This window comes from Coregonus clupeaformis, chromosome 21, assembly GCF_020615455.1.
Source record: "Coregonus clupeaformis isolate EN_2021a chromosome 21, ASM2061545v1, whole genome shotgun sequence".
Lineage (NCBI taxonomy): Eukaryota > Metazoa > Chordata > Actinopteri > Salmoniformes > Salmonidae > Coregonus > Coregonus clupeaformis.
In genome coordinates this window covers 43697025-43723115 of record NC_059212.1, presented here as the reverse complement: position 1 = coordinate 43723115, position 26091 = coordinate 43697025, and the positions used below count along the sequence as shown (strand labels likewise).

At 49.5% G+C, this 26091-nt stretch overlaps 2 protein-coding genes across 3 annotated transcripts in view; one reads left to right on the top strand and one right to left on the bottom strand.

The window, feature by feature from the left end:
• Positions 1 to 1685, bottom strand: part of usp33 (ubiquitin specific peptidase 33) — an 83493-nt gene extending 81808 nt beyond the window's left edge. For both annotated transcript variants that reach the window (XM_041842954.1, XM_041842956.1), the window contains exon 1: positions 1513 to 1685. The gene's annotated coding sequence lies outside the window, so the exon portion shown is untranslated. The remainder of the gene's footprint in view (positions 1 to 1512) is intronic.
• Positions 1686 to 4051: 2366 nt separating this feature from the next.
• The window catches only part of miga1 (mitoguardin 1), a 66711-nt gene continuing 44671 nt past the window's right edge, over positions 4052 to 26091 (top strand). The window contains exons 1-6 of the mRNA XM_041842957.2: positions 4052 to 4282; positions 13870 to 14043; positions 16723 to 16909; positions 17132 to 17235; positions 17417 to 17513; positions 17904 to 18040. Of these exons, the coding sequence (XP_041698891.2) occupies positions 13939 to 14043; positions 16723 to 16909; positions 17132 to 17235; positions 17417 to 17513; positions 17904 to 18040 (630 nt within the window). The 5' untranslated portion in view covers positions 4052 to 4282; positions 13870 to 13938. The remainder of the gene's footprint in view (positions 4283 to 13869; positions 14044 to 16722; positions 16910 to 17131; positions 17236 to 17416; positions 17514 to 17903; positions 18041 to 26091) is intronic.

The following is a 26091-nucleotide window of genomic DNA, read 5'->3' as shown; positions in this document are numbered from 1 at the left end:
TCACTCATGCTGCCAAACATGCCCTCGTAAAACTGACTATCCTACCGATCCTTGACTTCGGCGATGTCATTTACAAAATAGCCTCCAACACTCTACTCAGCAAATTGGATGTAGTCTATCACAGTGCCATCCGTTTTGTCTCCAAAGCCCCATACACTACCCACCACTGTGACCTGTACGCTCTTGTTGGCTGGTCCTCACTACATGTTCGTCGTCAAACCCACTGGCTCCAGGCCATCTATAAATCACTGCTAGGCAAATCCCCGCCTTATCTTAGCTCATTGGTCACCATAGCAGCACCCACCCGTAGTCTGCGCTCCAGCAGGTATATCTCACTGGTCATTCCCAAAGCCAACACCTCCTTTGGCCGCCATTCCTTCCAGTTCTCTGCTGCCAATGACTGGAACGAATTGCAAAAATCTCTGAAGCTGGAGACTCTTATCTCCCTCAATAACTTTAAGCATCAGTTGTCAGAGCACCTTACCGATCACTGCACCTGTACACAGCCCATCTGAAATTAGCCCACCCAACTACCTCATCCCTATATTGTTATTTATTTTGCTCTTTTGCACCCCAGTATCTCTATTTGCACATCATCTCTTGCACATCTAGCATTCCAGTGTTAATACTATTGTAATTATTCTGCACTATAGCCTATTTATTGCCTTACCTCCATAACTTGCTACATTTGCACACACTGTATATATATTTTCTGTTGTATTTCTGACTTTATGTTTTTTTACCCCATATGTAACTCTGTGTTGTTTTTATTGCACTACTTTGCTTTATCTTGGCCAGGTCGCAGTTGTAAATGAGAACCTGTTCTCAACTGGCTTACCTGGTTAAATAAAGGTGAAATAAAAAAATAAAAATAAAAAAATAATCTCCAATATTACTCAATTTTCACAATGAAACTTGATATACATCAATTAATAAATTAATCAGAATGATCAAGTATAGCCAAATGCTGGGCGGGGCATTTGTTCTGAACCGAGCACTAGACTTCAAACTGATTCATACAAAAAAAAAATGAACATCCCTTTTGCTGCTAGTCCCTTACATTTCTCAGACCAGTTAACTAACTAACAACCAGCATGTCAAAACAGTTGCTAGCAACTGGATGTAATGTATTTAGTTAGCTGCTAGCTATTCAACCATAAATTGGCACACGGGGCGGACATTACCTGCAGTTCAGTCGGTGCGCCAGTTCACCGGCTGAGGCTAGCTAATCTAACGGCCAAAGGCAGTTGGCCCGGTAAGCTAACTAGCCAACATGCTAACCAGTCGATGTGAAATATGTTTTTAGGTCCAATTCAATCCCGATGTGAATCAAACAAAGTTATCTGAACATTATTACCGCGATTCAGGCTAGCTAACAATAACTGTCTTGATGGGAACATAATAGATTGACAGGTGGATGAAGCTGTCATGCTAACGTTAGCTAGTAAACGTAAACTGCTGCTGGCTTCTCGTGTCTGCAGCAACCACCGAAAATAACCCCTTGGCTCTTACCTGCACGTTTGGAAATTATAGGAAGGAAGACACGATCCGGTTATGTTCTAACACTAACACACCGGCTCAAGATCTATCCTTGACATTACTTCAAACTGTGAGCCTTCGAAATTTAACCGTTTAAAGAGAAACCGTTCGTTCGTAATGCACAACTTCCAGGTTGAGGAGCCGCCTTCTTCTTCTTCTTCTTCTTCTTCTTCTTCTTTGGAGTTTAACGGCGGTTGGCACCCAATATGTTGCATTACCGCTCCCAACTGGACTATAATATAAATCCATTATACTTTGTGATACAAAATAAAAAAGTAATACATAAATAATAATAATAATAAATATTTATTATGTATATATTATAATAATTAAAAAACACCCTTCCATCTAACTCTACACATTAAAACCCCACTACCCCATTCCAATACTGTGACTCCATCCAATGGCCTGCGAGGACGGGAAACCACCACTCAACACACCCTGTAACTCTTCTGAAGTCAAATCTCGTATATCCAAATACTACAGTTGATAACCATTGCTATGAACGCTAAGAAGACAACCTTACTGAAGCATATATGCAAGTCCCCCGTAGCTCAGTTGGTAGAGCATGGCGCTTGCAACGCCAGGGTTGTGGGTTCGTTTTCCACGGGGGGCCAGTATGAAAATGTATGCACTCACTAACTGTAAGTCGCTCTGGATAAGAGCGTCTGCTAAATGACTAAAATTTAAAAATATATATCACTCGTTGGCCTACCCCTCTGTGCTGGCACAGATCTACTACTCACAGGGATCCTCTCAGGATCCTTGAACCATCCTCCTCTACTTTCTTCACTGCCTCAGCATATGACACTTGCACCGGACACTTCCGATCCCCAGCAACATGGGCACTCCCACAGTAGACACACAACTTTATGCACTGAAACTACACAATCCTCTGTCCAATGCCCTCCTGCACTCTTCCCACATCTTGGAATCTCCCTCCTACAAACTGCTGCAACATGACCATAAACTTTGCACCTGAAACACCGCAGTGGATTCGGCACAAAAGCTCTAACAGGATAACTGATATATCCTAACTTGACTTTGTCGGGTAAAGACTCTGACTCAAAAGGACTGACAGTGACTCCTCTGTTTCACCTCACTCACCACCGGGTCTGCGTCGCACCAAACGGCGGGCATCACAAACACCAGGAATCTACAACTTCAATTGCTCCACCTCTACACTTAACGCTACCCCAGAAATCACTACTTTCAATGGTTCCCTGTTCCTAAGAGCAAAGCAAGAAACAGATCTTGACCCAAGTTGCGCGACACAGCGTGCCCACTCCCTCTGGTCAGAAGAAACACAAACAAATATCACAAGTCCACTACAGGTTACCTTCACTGATTCAACTGCACCCAACTCCTTTCCCACCCACCCTGAAACCACAAATGGATTCGCCAAAAGGCAAGGAGCGGATCCGCCTTCTGACGAAACGGCCGTCTTCTGGTTGTGTGGAAACGGGTGTTGCTGCGCCACCTGGCGACCAAGAGTGGGATAACAAAATTCTGATTCTGCACAATGCCAGCCCAAGCGCTGACCAGTAAACAAATTGAAATAGATTTGGAGTCACGGGATGATATGGTGTGTGGTCCTCCCACTGCGACTCGGGAAACCATGCAGTTTATTAGGCTACAGATGAAATAAGTTATAATGAACTTCACAGGGTGGTGAAAGTGCATGGTGATCTTGATCCTCCTTTCCAATAAATAGCAAGTGTCTTTATGAAGGTAAAATAGTGACTTAGTGACTACAGTATTGTCTGTGTGTTGAATACAGTAGACTACAGTATTCTCTGTGTGTTAAAAACCTCCCGAGTGGCGCAGTGGTCTAAGGCCACTGTGCCACTAGAAATCCTGGTTCGAATCCAGGCTCTGTCGTAGCCGCCCGCGACCGGGAGACCCATGGGGCGGCGCACATCCAGCGTCGTCCAGGGTAGGGGAGGGAATGGCCAGCAGGGATGTAGCTCAGTTGGTAGAGCATGGCGTTTGCAACGCCAGGGTTGTGGGTTCGGGGGCCAGTATGAAAAAAAAAAAAAATTGGAACCAAAATGTATGCACTCACTAACTGTAAGTCGCTCTGGATAAGCGCGTCTGCTAAAATGACTAAAATGTAAAAATAATGTAATGATGAACTTCACAGGGTGGTGAAAGTGCATGGTTCTTGATCCTCCTTTCCAATAAATAGCAGGTGACTTAGTGACATGATGCTTCACTGCCGTTATCCATAATTATCTCATCCTGTAGACTAGCCTACCCATACTGTTGCTGTTGGTTAGAGCAGGGTTTGCCAAACTCCGTCTGAGAACGTTATGATGTGACTTTACAAAGGCCTACGTAAGTGGCCCTATTTATCACGTGATAAACTCATTCCGTGGAGTGCAGAGTGTCTGCAGGTTTTCGCTCTTCCCTTGTACTTGATTGATGAAATAAGGTCCCTGATTAGTAAGGAACTCCCCTCACTTGGTTGTTTAGGTCTTCATTGAAAGGTTAAAAAAAAAACAGCAGACACTAGGCCCTCCATGGAATAAGTTTGACAACCTTACTATAAATAGATTGAAGACTTCGATATAGGTTGACTGTGTAGGAACATTTCCAAGCCTTCCGCTAGGCTTTAATTTTGAAAGCGACACCGGAAAGAAAAGCTCCGTTCAGAATCGTGACTTGGCTGATTGGAGATTTGCAGCTTTGTCAGCGAGAGGGAGGAGGCTGGTGTTGGGAGGAACATACTGAAGCCTTGAAGGTACATGTTCTTTTTTTCTGCTATTCATTTAGCTTTATTTATCAAGGCTGTCGCAGCCACTTAACTATATACATGTAGGCCTAACTGACAATGTGTTTTACGTAAGAGTCCTCACTTTAAGTGTATTGAATTTACATTCGCTAATGTCAGCTAGGTAGCTATTTAGTTAGTTAGCTTGTTGAGCTAGCTAGTAACATTGCATGGTATGTGCGATTGGTATCAAACCTCTCCTCCGGGATCCGCAGCCGTTCCGTGTTTTTGATCTAGGATATTCTAGGATATTCCAGAGCTAGGACACCTGCTTTAACTTGCGCCGAAAACAACCGGTGTAGACCTTACCGTGAAATGCTTACTTACAAGCCCTTAACCAACAATGCAGTTTTAAGAAAATAGATTAAATCAAATAAAAATGTAATTAACACAATATAACAATGAGGCTATATACAGGGGGTACAGGTTAGTCGAGGTAATTTGGACATGTAGGTAGGGGATATTGTCGGGAACTGGAACGCGCTGTCGTACTCATTGATCCAGAGCATCCTAAACAAGCGCAATGGGTGACATGTCTGGTGCGTATGTAGGCCATGGAAGAACTGGGACATTTTCAGCTTCCAGGAATTGTGTACAGGTGCTTGCGACATGGGGCTGTGCATTATCATGCTGAAACATGAGGTGATGGCGGTTGGATAAACGGCACGACGATGGGCCTAAGGATCTCGTCACGGTATCGCTGTGCATTCAAATTGCCATTGATAAAATGCAATTGTGTTTGTTTGTCCGTAGCATATGCCTGCCCATACATCATGGGGTGTTGACATCAGAAAACCGCTCGCCCTCCTACAGGACGCCATATAGGTGTTCTGCGGTTGTGAAGCCTGTTGGACCAAATTCTCTAAAATGACGTTGGAGGCAGTTTATGGTAGAGAAATGAACATTCAATTCTCTGCCAACCCCTCTGGTGGACATTCCTGCAGTCAGCATGCCAATTGCTCGCTCCCTCAACTTGAGACATCTGTGGCATTGTCTTGTGTGACAAAAGGCCACTCTAAAATGTGCCGTTTTATTGTCCCCAGCACAAGCTGCACCTGTGTAATGATCATGCTGTTTAATCAGCTCTTTATATGCCACACCTGTCAGGTGGATGGATTATCTTGGCAAAGGAGAAATGCTCACTAACAGGGATGTAAAGAAATTTGCGCACAATTTTGAGAAATACGTTTTTTTGTGCATTTGGAACATTTCTGGGATATTTTATTTCAGCTCATGAAACATGAGACCAACACTTTACATGTTGCGTTTTTATATTTTGTTCAGTGTATATTAATATGTGCGTTGTATTCCCACCTTGGGTGGGCAGGAGAATGAAGATTTAAGTCAAGACCTCGGTTCTAGAGATGGTGTTTTTATCCCAGGAGCGGATTAAGTCCAGCGGGATAATCAGTCTTGATAGGGCAAGACCACGAGGAGGAGCGACCAGGCAGTGGGTGTCAGGGCTGTATCCCCAATGGTACCCTGTTCCCTAAACAGTGCCTTCGGAATGTATTCAGACCCCTTGACTTTTTCCACATTTTGTTACGTTACAGCCTTATTCTAAAATTGATTTTAAAAAAACATTTCCTCAGCAATCTACACACAATACCCCATAATGACAAAGCGAAAACAGTTTTTTAGAAATTTTTCCAAATGTATTAAAAATAATAAACAGAAATACCTTATTTACATAACTATTCAGACAATTTGCTTTGAGACTCGAAATTGAGCTCAGGTGCATCCTGTTTCCATTGATCAGCCTTGAGATGTTTCTACAACTTGATTGGAGGCCACCTGTGGTAAATTCAATTGATTGGACATGATTTGGAAAGGCACACACTTGTCTATATAAGGTCCCACAGTTGACAGTGCATGTCAGAGCAAAAACCAAGCCATGAGGTCAAAGGAATTGTCCGTAGAGCTCCGAGACAGGATTGTGTCGAGGCACAGATCTGGGGAAGGGTACCAAAAAATGTCTGCAGCATTGAAGGTCCCCAAGAACACCGTGGCCTCCATCATTCTTAAATGGAAGAAGTTTGGTTACCACCCGGACAGCTGATGAAACAGAAGTATTTCTGTCTGTAATAAAGCCGTTTTGTGGGGATGAACGCCTGCATGGCTGGGCCTGTCTCCCAGTGCCTAATTTATTTCAGTTGACTGATTTCCTTATGAACTGTAACTCAGTAAAATTGTTGAATTTGTCACATGTTGCATTTTTTATATTTTTCTTCAGAATATAAACAGTAAACACTGCTGCTCCTATTAGACTTTGTTCTTCTGTGGTAAATCAAAGGAAAGGATCTCTCTTCAGTAGGACTGAAAGCTGCATGCTAGTTTCCCTGTCCTCCTGTCACGTACATTCTGAGAGGCAGTTAAAGGTCTGTGGGTATGTTCCAAATGGCACCCTAGTCCCTATATAGTGCTCTACTTTTGACCAGAACAAAAGTAGTGCAGTATAAAGGGAACAGGGTACTATTTGGGCTGTAACCCATGGTGTTTATTCCTGGGCCAGCCTGTGTCATGTCTGGACTCTCAGCAGCACATCCAAATAGCCTGGGCTGCAGTGTCCCAAATCCCACCCTATTTTGTGCACTACTTTGGACCAGGGCCCATAGATCTCTGGTCAAAAGTAGAGCGCTATATAGGGAATAATGGGCCCTGGTCTAAAGTACTGGAATAGGATGCCATTTCTGATTCAGAGGGGTTGGGTTAAATGCGGAAGACACTTTTCAGTTGAATGCGTTCAGTTGTACAACTGTATCCCCCTCCCCCCTGTCCCTTTCAGACTAGGTATCCCCTCCCCCCTGTCCCTTTCAGACTAGGTATCCCCCTTCCCCTGGAAGGGGCTTTAATTCATAGGGGGAGTGGCTTTAATTCATGGGGGGAGGGGGAGGGGCTTTAATTCGTGGGGGGAGGGGCTTTAATTCATGCGGGGGAGGGGCTTTAATTCATAGGGGGATCGGGGGGAGGGGCTTTAATTCATAGTGGGAGGGGCGGGGGGAGGGGCTTTAATTCATAGGGGGGGAGGGGCTTTAATTCATAGGGGGTTCGGGGGGGAGAATAATAATAATAATAATAATAATAATAATGGCAGCATCATATTATCCCTGTTCACTGGATATTAACATGTTGACACAATTGTTCCACTCTAGCCTTTCTCCCCCCCCCAGTGGTTATGTTCATTGTCAACATTATCTGGGTGGAGAATTGACCCATAATGGCGACCTAAGGCGGCCAAGAGTATGAACCATTTTGTTAATGAATTATTGTATTCAGAAAGAGTTGTGTTCTTGCCCGGAAATCTCCAAGGATTTGTTTCATAAGGGTGTGTGACAACCCGACGTAGCCTGGCCCAAGGTTACCGATTAACACCCGCCAAATGCAGGTAGATTCGGGTATTGGCGGGGAAGAATATCTATTTCACCAGCCATGTTGGCGGGTGGTCAATTTGCAGGGCTCTACAGTGCGAGCATTACATTTGTGAATAAAAAATGGTAAGTCAAGTATGAGCACATGTTAGAAAAATACGGCAGTAGCTGTTTTCAAAGTGTTTCTGCTGTTTTGTTTCATAGCTGCTAATTGCTCACAGTGGCAATTTTTTTTTAGCATGTTAATCTTGGTGGGGAGAACTCAAACCATGTTTTGAGATGCATGCCAGCAAAGCCACTACACAACACTAAACAATACATTCATTGCACTATAACACTGACCACAAGCTGTTAGGGCCTCCATAAAGCCGTCCAAACAGCAGAGTCCCAAGCTGTTAGGGCCTCCATAAAGCCGTCCAAACAGCAGAGTCCCAAGCTGTTAGGGCCTCCATAAAGCCATCCAAACAGCAGAGTCCCAAGCTGTTAGGGCCTCCATAAAGCCATCCAAACAGCAGAGTCCCAAGCTGTTAGGGCCTCCATAAAGCCATCCAAACAGCAGAGTCCCAAGCTGTTAGGGCCTACATAAAGCCGTCCAAACAGCAGAGTCCCAAGCTGTTAGGGCCTCCATAAAGCCGTCCAAACAGCAGAGTCCCAAGCTGTTAGGGCCTCCATAAAGCCATCCAAACAGCAGAGTCCCAAGCTGTTAGGGCCTCCATAAAGCCGTCCAAACAGCAGAGTCCCAAGCTGTTAGGGCCTCCATAAAGCCGTCCAAACAGCAGAGTCCCAAGCTGTTAGGGCCTCCATAAAGCCATCCAAACAGCAGAGTCCCAAGCTGTTAGGGCCTCCATAAAGCCATCCAAACAGCAGAGTCCCAAGCTGTTAGGGCCTCCATAAAGCCATCCAAACAGCAGAGTCCCAAGCTGTTAGGGCCTCCATAAAGCCATCCAAACAGCAGAGTCCCAAGCTGTTAGGGCCTCCATAAAGCCGTCCAAACAGCAGAGTCCCAAGCTGTTAGGGCCTCCATAAAGCCGTCCAAACAGCAGAATCCCAAGCTGTTAGGGCCTCCATAAAGCCGTCCAAACAGCAGAGTCCCAAGCTGTTAGGGCCTCCATAAAGCCATCCAAACAGCAGAGTCCCAAGCTGTTAGGGCCTCCATAAAGCCGTCCAAACAGCAGAGTCCCAACAGAAGTCCCTCACCTTACCACTGCTACACCTGGCTATCAGAGGAGTCTTGTCTGGCAGCGAAACAGTTCATTCAGCCTCGTTTACTTACGGCCAAAATCCATGGCTGACTTGCTTAAATAAATATGGTTTCTACTGACTCCTTGTGGATTTGTGTAACTTGATAAGAACCGCATTTCTCCTTCGATAATAACGAACGCCAGCATGACTTTTGAACCATACACAAACATTATTACATTTATGTTCAGTAAATTCATATGTTTGTTCTTGTATCATTAAGTATAAGCTAGTGCAAGCAAAAGAGCTTCGACTAGGTAGGCCATCCTTCAGCACTTTCAAAAATGGACCGACAGAAATTCAGATGTTAGATCAATTTAGCAAGACGTTGAGACCTTAACTTTACTGAGAGAGAAACATTTGAAGTATGTTTATTCGGCCTATGTGGTCTAAAGAAAGAAAATACAACCGATGAGCACCCGATACGTTTTTATCTATCATTTTCTCTTCATATGACAAGGATTTGCCAGTGGAGTGTCGACGTGATTCATGATGACTGCTTGTCTTCTAATGTGAATGTCTGGCAGCACCCGAGGGGGCTTGAACTGCCGAGCTCTCCCTGTAGATTCTGCAGGGATGTAGTGTCCCCATGAGTGACAGAACACTGAGCCAATCACGGCGCAACTAAAGAAGATTGCCAACGCCCACACTCTGTGGTTTCGCTGGCTGCCCCCTCTACATTTTACATGACATTTTAGTCATTTTAGCAGATGCTCTTATCCAGAGCCACTTACAGTTAGTGATACATTATTATTTTATTTATATATTTTTCATCCAGAGCCACTTAGTTAGTGAGTGCATACATTATTTGTATTTTTTTCATACCCCCCGTGGGAATCGAACCCACAACCCTGGCTTTGCAAACGCCATGCTCTACCAACTGAGCTACATCCCTGCCGGCCATTCCCTCCCCTACCCTGGACGATGCTGGGCCAATTGTGCACCGCCCCAAGGGTCTCCCGGTCGCGGCCAGCTACGACAGAGCCTGGATTCGAATGAGGATCTCTAGTGCCTTAGACCACTGCGCCACTCGGAAAGCACCACAGCTGGGCACTGAGCTGCATTTTGTTAACTGAAGGATATTTTTATTTTATTTTTTTATATTGTTTCAAACTGATCTGTAACACGAATTAATGCCAAAATAACATGCAAAACAGGTCACTTTTTATTATATACAGTACCAGTCAAATGTTTGGACATTGTAGAATAAAAGTGAAGACAACAAAACTATGAAATAACACATCATGTATGAATCATGTAGTAACCAAAAAAAGTGTTAAACAAATCAAAATATGTTATTTTATATTCTTCAAATAGCTGCCTTGATGACAGCTTTGCACACTCTTGGCATTCTCTCAACCAGCTTCATAAGGAATGCTTTTCCAACAGTCTTGAAGGAGTTCCCATATCCTGAGCACTTGTTGGCTGTTTTTCCTTCACTCTGCGGTCCAACTCATCCCAAACCATCTCGATTGGGTTGAGGTTGGGTGATTTGTGGAGGCCAGGTCATCTGATGCAGCACTCCATCACTCTCCTTCTTGGTCAAATAGCCCTTACACAGCCTGGAGGTGTGTTGGGTCATTGTCCTGTTGAAAAACAAATGATAGTCCCACTAAGCTAAAACCAGATGGGATGGCGTATCGCTGCAGAATGCTGTGGTAGCCATGCTGGTTAAGTGTGCCTTGAATTCTAAATAAATCACAGACTGTCACCAGCAAAGCACCCCCACACCATCACACCTCCTCCATGCTTCACGGTGGGACATCATCCATTCACCTACTCTGCGTCTCACAATGTCATGGCAGTTGGAACCAAAAATCTCCAATTTGGACTCCAGACCAAAGGACAGATTTCCACTGGTCTAATGTCCATTGCTTGTGTTTCTTGGCCCAAGCAAGTCTCTTCTTGTGATGTACTGGGCCGTACGCACTACCCCCTGTAGTGCCTTGCGGTCGGAGGCCGAGCAGTTGCCATACCAGGCGGTGTTGCAACCAGTCAGGATGCTCTCGATGGTGCAGCTGTATACGTTTTTGAGGATCTGAGGACCCATGCCAAATCTTTTCAGTCTCCTGAGGGGGAATAGGCTTTGTCGTGCCCTCTTCACGACTGTCTTGGTGTGTTTGGACCATGATAGTTTGTTGGTGATGTGGCCACCAAGGAACCTGAAGCTCTCAACCTGCTCCACTACAGCCCCGTCGATGAGAATGGGGGCATGCTCTGTCCTTCTTTTCCTGTAGTTCAGTTCTCAATCATCTCCTTTGTCTTGGTCACGTTGAGGGAGAGGTTGTTATCCTGGCACCACATGGCCAGGTCTCTGACCTCCTCCCTATAGGCTGTCTCATCGTTGTTGGTGATCAGGCCTACCACTGTTGTGTCGTCGGCAAACTTAATGAAGGTGTTGGAATCGTGCCTGGCCACGGAGTCATGGGTGAACAGGGAGTACAGGAGGGGACTGAACACGCACCCATGAGGGGCCCCCGTGTTGAAGATCAGCGTGGCAGATGTGTTGTTACCTACCCTTACCACCTGGGAGTGGTCCGTCAGGAAGTCCAGGATCCAGTTGCAGAGGGAGGTGTTTAGTCCCAGGGTCCTTAGCTTAGTGATGAGCTTTGAGGGCACTATGGTGTTGAACGCTGAGCTGTAGTCAATGAATAGCATTCTCACGTAGGTGTTCCTCTTGTCCAGGTGGGAAAGGGCAGTGTGGAGTGCAATAGAGAGTGCATCATCTGTGGATCTGTTGGGGCGGTATGCAAATTGGAGTGGGTCTAGGGTTTCTGGGATAATGGTGTTGATGTGAGCCATGACCAGCCTTTCAAAGCACTTCATGACTACCGACGTGAGTGCTACGGGGCAGTAGTCATTTAAGCAGGTTACCTTCGCGTTCATGGGCACAGGGACCATGGTGGTCTGCTTGAAACATGTTGGTATTATTGACTCAGTCAGGGACAGGTTGAAAATGTCAGTGAAGACACTTGCCAGTTGGTCAGCGCATGCTCTGAGTACACGTCCTGGTAATACGTCTGTGAATGTTGACCTGTTTAAAGGTCTTCCTCACATCGGCTACGGAGAGCGTGATCACACAGTCGTCCGGAACAACTGATGCTCTCATGCATGCTTCAGTGTCGCTTGCCTTGAAGCGAGCATAGAAGTAAGCTTGTCTGATAGGCTCGTGTCATTGGGCAGCTCGCGGCTGTGCTTCCCTTTGTAGTCTGTAATAGTTTGCAAGCTCTGCCACATCCGACGAGCGTCAGAGCCGGTGTAGCACGATTCAGTCTTAGTCCTGTATTGATGCTTTGCCTGTGTGATGGTTTGTCGGAGGGCATAGTGGGATTTCTTATAAGCGTCCAGGTTAGAGTCCCGCTCCTTGAAAGCGGCAGCTCTACCCTTTTAGCTCAGTGCGGATGTTGCCTGTAATCCATGGCTTCTGGTTGGGATATGTACGTACGGTCACTGTGGGGACAACGTCATCAATGCACTTATTGATGAAGCCAGTGACTGATGTGGTATACTCCTCAATGCCATCGGAAGAATCCCGGAACATATTCCAGTCTGTGCCAGCAAAACAGTCCTGTAGCTTAGCATCTGCGTCATCTGACCACTTCTTTATTGACCGAGTCACTGGTGCTTCCTGCTTTAGTTTTTGCTTGTAATCAGGAGGATAGAGTTTTGGTCAGATTTGCCAAATGGAGGGAGAGCTTTGTATGTGTCTCTGTGTGTGGAGTAAAGGTGGTATAGAGTTCTTTTTCCTCTGGATGCACATTTAACATGCTGGTAGAAATGAGGTAGAACGGATTTAAGTTTCCTGCATTAAAGTCACCGGCCACTAGGAGCGCCGCCTCTGGATGAGCATTTTCCTGTTTGCTTATGGCCTTATACAGCTCATTGAGTGTGGTCTTAGTGCCAGCATCAATTTGTGGTGGTAAATAGACAGCTACGAAGAATATAGATGAAAACTCTCTTGGTAGATAGTGTGGTCTACAGCTTATCATAAGATACTCTACCTCAGGCGAGCAAAACCTTGAGACTTCCTTAGTATTTGCTTTTGTGCACCAGCTGTTGTTTACAAATATACACAGACCGCCACCCCTTGTCTTACCGGTGTCAGCCGTTCTATCCTGCCGATGTAGCGTATAGCCCGCTAGCTGTATGTTATCCATGTCGTCATTCAGCCACGACTCGGTGAAACATAAGAGATTACAGTTTCTAATGTCCCGTTGGTAGGATATCCGTGATCGTAGTTAGTCTATTTTGTTATCCGATGATTGTGCGTTGGCCAATAGGACTGATGGTAGAGGCAGATTACCCACTCGCCGTCGGATCCTTACAAGGCACCCCGACCTACGTCCCCGATATCGCTCTCTTTCTCATGCGAATGACGGGGATTTGGGCCTTGTCGGGTGTCTGAAGAAAATTGTTTGCGTCCGACTCGTTAAAGAAAAAGTATTCATCCAGTACAAGGTGAGTAATCGCTGTCCTGATATCCAGAAGCTCTTTTCGGTCATAAGAGACGGTGGCAGAAACATTATGTACAAAATAAGTTACAAATAACGCAATAAAACACACACAACAGCACAATTGGTTAGGAGCCCTTAAAACGGCAGCCATCTCCTCCGGCGCCATTCTTCATGTGACAGGACTCGAGTGGCCCCGTTACCACGGTAACCTCCCGCCCTTAAAGGGGCAGCTGAAAATATTTTGATTAGACGACTAAATGAAATAATTCAGCAATGTACTACATTTACTTCTTACTAATACATTTCATGTTTTAGAAACACTGCAACGCGTGGTCATCTGTTTTGTTGTTATGTAGTTGAGTAGGGGGGGAAAAAATATTTTGGCTAGTTAAAAAACAATCATAATCTACCTGCCACAGTGGCTGGTGGACCAAAAAGTTAATTTTAGGCCCTGGTTCCAGGTTAAAGCCTAAGTCTTATGTCCTCTCCTCCACAGCTCAAGAAGAAGGAAGAGGATAGGACTGTGTTCCCTACTGCAGGGTGATGGACAGATAAGACCGCTACGATGACAGACAACGCCCTCATTAGCCCCTCCTCCAAGCTGTCCTTCCAGCTGGCAGCCATCCGCGTGGTCAGCCTGCCCCATACCCTCTACAACTCCCTCTCACAGGTAAGAATCTACCATCACAGGTAAGGATCTACCATTGACAATATGAGCCAACTCAGTGGCCTTGTGGTTAGTGTCTGCTCTGAATCTGTTTGTTCAATCCCCGGTCGAGGGTTGTGGGTTTGATCCCAGGTCGAGTCATACCAAAGACTCTAAAAATGGGACTCGATGCCTCTGCTCGGCACTCAGCATTAAGGAGATGGATTGTGGGGAAGGCCGTGTGACGGACAAGCGTCCTGTCCAGGGTGTGCACTTGAACATCAAGCTGCCTCACACTACAAAAACAGGAGATGGGCTCCTTCCCTATGTGCCGTTGTTGTGGTTGCATAAAGGCATCCGCGTGCTTCCAAGCCGAAACAGTTCGGAAGAGTTTGTGCATATATAATGACGACTTTTGTTCATTTTGGACTTTTCAGCTGTTCAGGCACACATCAAGCCAAAGTTGGGAGCAGAATCTAGGCCCCTTCGTCGATAGTAGAGATTCTTCAAAAAGTCTGTCATTCAACGAGAGACTACTTGTTTTCATGCATATTTATTCATTGAGAAATACTGCACTTGTTTTATGTTGCGTCTGTGGCATTAGGTGGTGTGAACTGACGTGGATAAACCATTCATATTACATTTTAGTCATTTAGCAGAAGCTCTTATCCAGAGCGACTTAGTTAGTGCATTCATCTTAAGATGGCTAGGTGAGACTACCACCTAGCACAGTACTTAGTGAGTAAGGTCGTACTCTACGGATGTTGTGGAACATGAACCTGCAGCAGTGAGTCACTGTTTTGACGTTGTCCAGGGTCACGCCAATGTTCTTTGCACTCTGGGAGGGGTACACAGTGGCGTCAACCGTGATCGAGAGGTCTTGAAGCGGGCACGCCTTCCTTGGGAGGAAGAGCAGCTCTGTCTTGTTGAGCTTGAGGTGGTGGGCCGACTTCCAAGCTGAGATATCTGGCATGCAGAAATGCACGTCGTCACCTGAGTTTCGGAAGGGGAATGAGAAAAGTAGTGTCATCTACATAGCAAAGATAGGAGAGACCATGAGAGGATATGACTGCGGCAGCTGACTTGATAGAGGAGAGGGCCTAGAACCGAGCCCTGGGGGACCCCAGTAGTAAGGGCACGTGGTGGACACAGATCCTCTCCACATCACCTGGTCGGAGCGACCTGTCAGTCCTCTCCACGTCACCTGGTCGGAGCGACCTGTCAGTCCTCTCCACGTCACCTGGTCGGAGCGACCTGTCAGGTAGGATGCAATCCAGGAGTGTGCAGAGCCTGAGACGCCCAGCCCTGAGAGGGTGGACAGGAGGATCTGGTTGGTTCATGGTGTCGAAGGCAGCAGATGGATCTAGGAGGATGAGAACAGAGGAGTGTCAGCTTTGGCAGTGTGGATTAAAAAAAATATCAGAACATCCCACGGAGCACCATTTTTAAATCCATTATTAAAAAATTGAAAGAATATGGCACCCAACAAACCTGCCAAGAGAGGGCCGCCCACCAAAACTCACGGACCAGGCAAGGAGGGCATTAATCAGAGAGGCAACAAAGAGACCAAAGATAACCCTGAAGGAGCTGCAAAGCTCCCCAGCGGAGATTGGAGTATCTGTCCATAGGACCACTTTAAGATTTACACTCCACAGAGCTGGGCTTTACGGAAGAGTGGCCAGAAAAAGCTGTTTGGTGTTTGCCAAAAGGCATGTGAGAGACTCCCCAAACATATGGAAGAAGGTACTCTGGTCAGGTGAGACTAAAATTGAGCTTTTTGGCCATCAAGGAAAACGCTATGTCTGGCGCAAACCCAACACCTCTCATCACCCCGAGAACACCATCTCCGATGTTTTTCATCGGCAGGGACTGGGAAACTGGTCAGAATTGAAGGAATGATGAATGGCGCTAAATATGGGGAAATTCTTGAGGGAAACCTGTTTCAGTCTTCCAGAGATGTGAGACTGGGACGGAGGTTCACCTTCCAGCAGGACAATGACCCTAAGCATACTGCTAAAGCAACACTCGAGTGGTTTAAGGGGAAACATTTAAATGTCTTGGAATGGCCTAGTCAAAGCCCAGACCTCAATCCAATTGAGAATCTGTGGTAAGACTTAAAGATTGCTGTACACCAGCGGAACCCATCCAACTTGAAGGAGCTGGAGCAGTTTTGCCTTAAAGAATGGGCAAAAATCCCAGTGGCTAGATGTACCAAGCTTATAGAGACACACCCCAAGAGACTTGCAGCTGTAATTGCTGCAAAAGGTGGCTCTACAAAGTATTGTCTTTGGTGAATAGTTATGCACGCTCAAGTTTTCAGTTTTTATGTCTTATTTCTTGTTTGTTTCACAATAAAATATTTAGCATCTTCAAAGTGGTAGGCATGTTGTGTAAATTAAAAATGATACAAACCCCCCAAAAAATCAATTTTCATTCCAGGTTGTAAGGCAACAAAATAAGAAAAATGCCAAGGGGGGTGAATACTTTCGCAAGCCACTGTAGCTGGACATTGTAAAGTGTGATTCCTGCCATCACTGTAATGGTAAACGTTTTGCAGTAGTCCCTCCCTCCCTGTCTCAGTCCGCTTACTTGTCTTCTGTGCCTAAGGAATGACTCATTATGCACATTTTTACCGTCCCTCTCTGCATCTCTCTCTCTCTCTCTCTCTCTCTCCTCATCGCTCGGCTGTCTTTCCTCCCCCAGGTGGTGAGCATCAGTACAGTCACTAAGAAGGTCGTTGCTGCTACAGCCTTCAGCGCAGTGTGTCTCCTCTTCCTCGCCCGTCACTTCCAGAGGAGGAAAGGCAGGAAGAAGGGAGTCCAGTCCCCAGTCCAGTGGGAGCAGACGGGGACCTTGGAGTTCCTGGACCTGGTAGTCCACCAGGAGAAAGGTAAAGATGGAGAAATGTACCTACTTATACACCTGACCCAGAATAGGAAGATGGTTAGTGAAAGTTACGTTTCTCCTTGGGATCCAGCTAGTTGACTGGAGTGAAGAGACTCAGTTTCCTCTGATTTTTAAAGTCATTTAAATAAGAAGTGGCAATAGTCATTTTAAATATTGCATCATTAAAGAATTCTAATGAAACCTGACTGTCGTTTTGCATGTGTAGATGCCTACAGTTTCCAGAACTGTAAGAATATCTACTCCTGTGGCCTTGTACCCAACGGAGGACCTCACAGCAAGCTGTCTGTGTCACTACAGAGTCTGGCCTCGGTAAGACCACACAGATATGATCCACAGTTGGAATTTGCTACTGTTTACCAGAAGTGGTCAATATTTCCTCATCAGTCAATTCAATAGGAATTTCTCAGCTGATGTGGTCGACGAAAGATTCCAAATGACTTGGATTGCTGAATGTGGTGTTCTTCTATTGACTGACGGTTTCTTCCACCAGGTAAATAGTATGAACTCATCCTGTACCTGCTGGGATGAAGAGCACTGTAATGTAGTCAACATCCCTGTTACCACGCCTGAAAACCTCTACCTCTTGGGTGAGAACACACGCACACACTGGTCTTGCTTGTGTTAAGGAGGCCTTGCGTTGGTGTGTGTTTTATAATTGGGCAGTAAGGTCCTAGGGGGGGGTATATTTAAGCAGTAAGGCCCGGGGTATATGGCCAATATACCACGTCTAAGGGCTGTTAGGCACGACGTGTACACACACACACACACACATAAGCACACACACACAGATTAACACACAGACGCACATATACCATAAACCCCAAGGTGCCTTATTGCTATTATAAACTAGTTACTAACATAAATGCAAAAGTAAAAGTAGTATTTTTTTGCATCATACCTGTGGTTATAAATGCTGTTTTCATCCAATCAGCATCCAGGACCCGACCTTCCCGGGTTTATAATGTGTTGTCTGCCAGGTATGGGGCTGTTTGAGGAGGCTCTGAGGCGGTGGGAGCAGGCCTTAACCTTTAGTGGCAGACCAGGGGAGGAGGAGACCGACTGTGCCTCTGTTCAACCGGAGGCTGGAGACTTCACAGCTGAGGAGAGTGTAGAGGTGAACACACACACACTGGGGCTGGAGACGCCATCAGAGAGGAGAGTGTAGAGGGGAACACTGGGGCTGGAGACGCCATCAGAGAGGAGAGTGTAGAGGGGAACACACTGGGGCTGGAGACGCCATCAGAGAGGAGAGTGTGGAGGGGAACACTGGGGCTGGAGACGCCATCAGAGAGGAGAGTGTAGAGGGGAACACTGGGGCTGGAGACACCATCAGAGAGGAGAGTGTAGAGGGAAACACTGGGGCTGGAAACACCATCAGAGAGGAGAGTGTGGAGGGAACACACTGGAGCTGGAGACGCCATCAGAGAGGAGAGTGTAGAGGGGAACACACTGGGGCTGGAGACGCCATCAGAGAGGAGAGTGTAGAGGGGAACACACTGGAGCTGGAGACACCATCCGAGAGGAGAGTGTAGAGGGGAACACACTGGGGCTGGAGACACCATCAGAGAGGAGAGTGTAGAGGGGAACACTGGGGCTGGAGACGCCATCAGAGAGGAGAGTGTAGAGGGGAACACTGGGGCTGGAGACGCCATCAGAGAGGAGAGTGTAGAGGGGAACACTGGGGCTGGAGACACCATCAGAGAGGAGAGTGTAGAGGGAACACACTGGGGCTGGAGACACCATCAGAGAGGAGAGTGTAGAGGGGAACACTGGAGCTGGAGACGCCATCAGAGAGGAGAGTGTGGAGGGGAACACTGGGGCTGGAGACGCCATCAGAGAGGAGAGTGTAGAGGGGAACACTGGGGCTGGAGACACCATCAGAGAGGAGAGTGTAGAGGGGAACACTGGAGCTGGAGACACCATCAGAGAGGAGAGTGTGGAGGGGAACACTGGAGCTGGAGACGCCATCAGAGAGGAGAGTGTAGAGGGGAACACACTGGGGCTGGAGACGCCATCAGAGAGGAGAGTGTAGAGGGGAACACACTGGAGCTGGAGACACCATCCGAGAGGAGAGTGTAGAGGGGAACACACTGGGGCTGGAGACACCATCAGAGAGGAGAGTGTAGAGGGGAACACTGGGGCTGGAGACGCCATCAGAGAGGAGAGTGTAGAGGGGAACACACTGGAGCTGGAGACACCATCCGAGAGGAGAGTGTAGAGGGGAACACACACACTGGGGCTGGAGACGCCATCAGAGAGGAGAATGTAGAGGGAACACACTGGGGCTGGAGACACCATCAGAGAGGAGAGTGTAGAGGGGAACACTGGAGCTGGAGACGCCATCAGAGAGGAGAGTGTGGAGGGGAACACTGGGGCTGGAGACGCCATCAGAGAGGAGAGTGTAGAGGGGAACACTGGGGCTGGAGACGCCATCAGAGAGGAGAGTGTAGAGGGAACACACTGGGGCTGGAGACACCATCAGAGAGGAGAGTGTAGAGGGGAACACTGGGGCTGGAGACGCCATCAGAGAGGAGAGTGTAGAGGGGAACACTGGAGCTGGAGACACCATCCGAGAGGAGAGTGTAGAGGGGAACACACTGGAGCTGGAGACACCATCCGAGAGGAGAGTGTAGAGGGGAACACACACACTGGGGCTGGAGACGCCATCAGAGAGGAGAGTGTAGAGGGGAACACTGGAGCTGGAGACGCCATCAGAGAGGAGAGTGTCGAGGGGAACACTGGAGCTGGAGACGCCATCAGAGAGGAGAGTGTAGAGGGAACACACTGGAGCTGGAGACACCATCAGAGAGGAGAGTGTAGAGGGGAACACTGGGGCTGGAGACGCCATCAGAGAGGAGAGTGTAGAGGGGAACACTGGAGCTGGAGACGCCATCAGAGAGGAGAGTGTAGAGGGAACACTGGGGCTGGAGACGCCATCAGAGAGGAGAGTGTAGAGGGGAACACTGGAGCTGGAGACGCCATCAGAGAGGAGAGTGTAGAGGGGAACACTGGAGCTGGAGACGCCATCAGAGAGGAGAGTGTAGAGGGGAACACACTGGGGCTGGAGACGCCATCAGAGAGGAGAGTGTAGAGGGGAACACTGGAGCTGGAGACGCCATCAGAGAGGAGAGTGTAGAGGGGAACACTGGAGCTGGAGACGCCATCAGAGAGGAGAGTGTAGAGGGAACACACTGGAGCTGGAGACACCATCAGAGAGGAGAGTGTAGAGGGGAACACTGGAGCTGGAGACGCCATCAGAGAGGAGAGTGTGGAGGGGAACACTGGAGCTGGAGACGCCATCAGAGAGGAGAGTGTAGAGGGGAACACTGGAGCTGGAGACGCCATCAGAGAGGAGAGTGTAGAGGGGAACACTGGGGCTGGACACGCCATCAGAGAGGAGAGTGTAGAGGGGAACACACACACTGGGGCTGGAGACGCCATCAGAGAGGAGAATGTAGAGGGAACACACTGGGGCTGGAGACACCATCAGAGAGGAGAGTGTAGAGGGGAACACTGGAGCTGGAGACGCCATCAGAGAGGAGAGTGTGGAGGGGAACACTGGAGCTGGAGACGCCATCAGAGAGGAGAGTGTAGAGGGAACACACTGGAGCTGGAGACACCATCAGAGAGGAGAGTGTAGAGGGGAACACTGGGGCTGGAGACGCCATCAGAGAGGAGAGTGTAGAGGGAACACTGGGGCTGGAGACGCCATCAGAGAGGAGAGTGTAGAGGGGAACACTGGAGCTGGAGACGCCATCAGAGAGGAGAGTGTAGAGGGGAACACTGGAGCTGGAGACGCCATCAGAGAGGAGAGTGTAGAGGGAACACTGGGGCTGGAGACGCCATCAGAGAGGAGAGTGTAGAGGGGAACACTGGAGCTGGAGACGCCATCAGAGAGGAGAGTGTAGAGGGGAACACTGGAGCTGGAGACGCCATCAGAGAGGAGAGTGTAGAGGGGAACACACTGGGGCTGGAGACACCATCAGAGAGGAGAGTGTAGAGGGGAAATAACTGGGGCTGGAGACGCCATCAGAGAGGAGAGTGTAGAGGGGAAATAACTGGGGCTGGAGACGCCATCAGAGAGGGGAGTGTAGAGGGGAACACTGGGGCTGGAGACACCATCAGAGAGGAGAGTGTAGAGGGGAACACACTGGGGCTGGAGACGCCATCAGAGATGAGAGTGTAGAGGGGAACACACTGGGGCTGGAGATGCCATCAGAGAGGAGAGTGTAGAGGGGAACACTGGAGCTGGAGACGCCATCAGAGAGGAGAGTGTAGAGGGGAACACTGGAGCTGGAGACGCCATCAGAGAGGAGAGTGTAGAGGGGAACACTGGGGCTGGAGGCACCATCAGAGAGGAGAGTGTAGAGGGGAACACTGGGGCTGGAGACGCCATCAGAGAGGAGAGTGTAGAGGGGAACGCCATCAGAGAGGAGAGTGTAGAGGGGAACACTGGAGCTGGAGACGCCATCAGAGAGGAGAGTGTAGAGGGGAACACTGGAGCTGGAGACGCCATCAGAGAGGAGAGTGTAGAGGGGAACACACTGGGGCTGGAGACGCCATCAGAGAGGAGAGTGTAGAGGGGAACACTGGGGCTGGAGACACCATCAGAGAGGAGAGTGTGGAGGGGAACACACTGGGGCTGGAGACACCATCAGAGAGGAGAGTGTAGAGGGGAACACTGGGGCTGGAGACACCATCAGAGAGGAGAGTGTAGAGGGGAACACTGGGGCTGGAGACGCCATCAGAGAGGAGAGTGTAGAGGGAACACACTGGGGCTGGAGACACCATCAGAGAGGAGAGTGTAGAGGGGAACACTGGGGCTGGAGACGCCATCAGAGAGGAGAGTGTAGAGGGGAACACACTGGAGCTGGAGACACCATCCGAGAGGAGAGTGTAGAGGGGAACACACACTGGGGCTGGAGACGCCATCAGAGAGGAGAATGTAGAGGGAACACACTGGGGCTGGAGACACCATCAGAGAGGAGAGTGTAGAGGGGAACACTGGAGCTGGAGACGCCATCAGAGAGGAGAGTGTGGAGGGGAACACTGGAGCTGGAGACGCCATCAGAGAGGAGAGTGTAGAGGGAACACACTGGAGCTGGAGACACCATCAGAGAGGAGAGTGTAGAGGGGAACACTGGAGCTGGAGACGCCATCAGAGAGGAGAGTGTGGAGGGGAACACTGGGGCTGGAGACGCCATCAGAGAGGAGAGTGTAGAGGGGAACACACTGGGGCTGGAGACACCATCAGAGAGGAGAGTGTAGAGGGGAACACTGGAGCTGGAGACGCCATCAGAGAGGAGAGTGTAGAGGGGAACACTGGAGCTGGAGACACCATCAGAGAGGAGAGTGTGGAGGGGAACACTGGAGCTGGAGACGCCATCAGAGAGGAGAGTGTGGAGGGGAACACTGGGGCTGGAGACGCCATCAGAGAGGAGAGTGTAGAGGGAACACACTGGAGCTGGAGACACCATCAGAGAGGAGAGTGTAGAGGGGAACACTGGAGCTGGAGACGCCATCAGAGAGGAGAGTGTAGAGGGGAACACTGGAGCTGGAGACGCCATCAGAGAGGAGAGTGTAGAGGGGAACACACTGGGGCTGGAGACGCCATCAGAGAGGAGAGTGTAGAGGGGAAACACTGGAGCTGGAGACGCCATCAGAGAGGAGAGTGTAGAGGGGAACACTGGAGCTGGAGACGCCATCAGAGAGGAGAGTGTAGAGGGAACACACTGGAGCTGGAGACACCATCAGAGAGGAGAGTGTAGAGGGGAACACTGGAGCTGGAGACGCCATCAGAGAGGAGAGTGTGGAGGGGAACACTGGAGCTGGAGACGCCATCAGAGAGGAGAGTGTAGAGGGGAACACTGGAGCTGGAGACGCCATCAGAGAGGAGAGTGTAGAGGGGAACACTGGGGCTGGACACGCCATCAGAGAGGAGAGTGTAGAGGGGAACACACTGGGGCTGGAGACACCATCAGAGAGGAGAGTGTAGAGGGGAACACTGGAGCTGGAGACGCCATCAGAGAGGAGAGTGTGGAGGGGAACACTGGAGCTGGAGACGCCATCAGAGAGGAGAGTGTAGAGGGAACACACTGGAGCTGGAGACACCATCAGAGAGGAGAGTGTAGAGGGGAACACTGGAGCTGGAGACGCCATCAGAGAGGAGAGTGTGGAGGGGAACACTGGAGCTGGAGATGCCATCAGAGAGGAGAGTGTAGAGGGGAACACTGGAGCTAGAGACGCCATCAGAGAGGAGAGTGTAGAGGGGAACACTGGGGCTGGAGACGCCATCAGAGAGGAGAGTGTAGAGGGGAACACACTGGGGCTGGAGACGCCATCAGAGAGGAGAGTGTAGAGGGGAACACTGGGGCTGGAGGCACCATCAGAGAGGAGAGTGTAGAGGGGAACACTGGGGCTGGAGACGCCATCAGAGAGGAGAGTGTAGAGGGGAACACTGGAGCTGGAGACGCCATCAGAGAGGAGAGTGTAGAGGGGAACACTGGAGCTGGAGACGCCATCAGAGAGGAGAGTGTAGAGGGGAAACACTGGAGCTGGAGACGCCATCAGAGAGGAGAGTGTAGAGGGGAACACACTGGGGCTGGAGACACCATCAGAGAGGAGAGTGTAGAGGGGAAATAACTGGGGCTGGAGACGCCATCAGAGAGGAGAGTGTAGAGGGAAATAACTGGGGCTGGAGACGCCATCAGAGAGGAGAGTGTAGAGGGGAACACTGGGGCTGGAGACACCATCAGAGAGGAGAGTGTAGAGGGGAAACACACTGGGGCTGGAGACGCCATCAGAGATGAGAGTGTAGAGGGGAACACACTGGGGCTGGAGATGCCATCAGAGAGGAGAGTGTAGAGGGGAACACTGGAGCTGGAGATGCCATCAGAGAGGAGAGTGTAGAGGGGAACACTGGAGCTGGAGACGCCATCAGAGAGGAGAGTGTAGAGGGGAACACTGGAGCTGGAGACGCCATCAGAGAGGAGAGTGTAGAGGGGAACACCGGGGCTGGACACGCCATCAGAGAGGAGAGTGTAGAGGGGAACACACTGGGGCTGGAGACACCATCAGAGAGGAGAGTGTAGAGGGGAACACTGGAGCTGGAGACGCCATCAGAGAGGAGAGTGTGGAGGGGAACACTGGAGCTGGAGACGCCATCAGAGAGGAGAGTGTAGAGGGAACACACTGGAGCTGGAGACACCATCAGAGAGGAGAGTGTAGAGGGGAACACTGGAGCTGGAGACGCCATCAGAGAGGAGAGTGTGGAGGGGAACACTGGAGCTGGAGATGCCATCAGAGAGGAGAGTGTAGAGGGGAACACTGGAGCTAGAGACGCCATCAGAGAGGAGAGTGTAGAGGGGAACACTGGGGCTGGAGACGCCATCAGAGAGGAGAGTGTAGAGGGGAACACACTGGGGCTGGAGACGCCATCAGAGAGGAGAGTGTAGAGGGGAACACTGGGGCTGGAGACGCCATCAGAGAGGAGAGTGTAGAGGGGAACACTGGAGCTGGAGACGCCATCAGAGAGGAGAGATGTAGAGGGGAACACTGGAGCTGGAGACGCCATCAGAGAGGAGAGTGTAGAGGGGAACACTGGAGCTGGAGACGCCATCAGAGAGGAGAGTGTAGAGGGGAACACACTGGGGCTGGAGACACCATCAGAGAGGAGAGTGTAGAGGGGAAATAACTGGGGCTGGAGACGCCATCAGAGAGGAGAGTGTAGAGGGGAAATAACTGGGGCTGGAGACGCCATCAGAGAGGAGAGTGTAGAGGGGAACACTGGGGCTGGAGACACCATCAGAGAGGAGAGTGTAGAGGGGAACACACTGGGGCTGGAGACGCCATCAGAGATGAGAGTGTAGAGGGGAACACACTGGGGCTGGAGATGCCATCAGAGAGAGAGTGTAGAGGGGAACACTGGAGCTGGAGACGCCATCAGAGAGGAGAGTGTAGAGGGGAACACTGGAGCTGGAGACGCCTTCAGAGAGGAGAGTGTAGAGGGGAACACTGGGGCTGGAGGCACCATCAGAGAGGAGAGTGTAGAGGGGGAACACTGGGGCTGGAGACGCCATCAGAGAGGAGAGTGTAGAGGGGAACCCGGCAACGCCATCAGAGAGGAGAGTGTAGAGGGGAACACTGGAGCTGGAGACGCCATCAGAGAGGAGAGTGTAGAGGGGAACACTGGGGCTGGAGACGCCATCAGAGAGGAGAGTGTAGAGGGGAACACACTGGGGCTGGAGACGCCATCAGAGAGGAGAGTGTAGAGGGGAAACACTGGGGCTGGAGACACCATCAGAGAGGAGAGTGTAGAGGGGAACACTGGAGCTGGAGACGCCATCAGAGAGGAGAGTGTAGAGGGGAACACTGGAGCTGGAGACGCCATCAGAGAGGAGAGTGTGGAGGGGAACACTGGAGCTGGAGATGCCATCAGAGAGGAGAGTGTAGAGGGGAACACTGGAGCTAGAGACGCCATCAGAGAGGAGAGTGTAGAGGGGAACACTGGGGCTGGAGACGCCATCAGAGAGGAGAGTGTAGAGGGGAACACACTGGGGCTGGAGACGCCATCAGAGAGGAGAGTGTAGAGGGGAACACTGGGGCTGGAGACGCCATCAGAGAGGAGAGTGTAGAGGGGAAATAACTGGGGCTAGAGACGCCATCAGAGAGGAGAGTGTAGAGGGGAAATAACTGGGGCTGGAGACGCCATCAGAGAGGAGAGTGTAGAGGGGAACACTGGGGCTGGAGACACCATCAGAGAGGAGAGTGTAGAGGGGAACACACTGGGGCTGGAGACGCCATCAGAGATGAGAGTGTAGAGGGGAACACACTGGGGCTGGAGATGCCATCAGAGAGGAGAGTGTAGAGGGGAACACTGGAGCTGGAGACGCCATCAGAGAGGAGAGTGTAGAGGGGAACACTGGAGCTGGAGACGCCATCAGAGAGGAGAGTGTAGAGGGGAACACTGGGGCTGGAGGCACCATCAGAGAGGAGAGTGTAGAGGGGAACACTGGGGCTGGAGACGCCATCAGAGAGGAGAGTGTAGAGGGGAACGCCATCAGAGAGGAGAGTGTAGAGGGGAACACTGGAGCTGGAGACGCCATCAGAGAGGAGAGTGTAGAGGGGAACACTGGAGCTGGAGACGCCATCAGAGAGGAGAGTGTA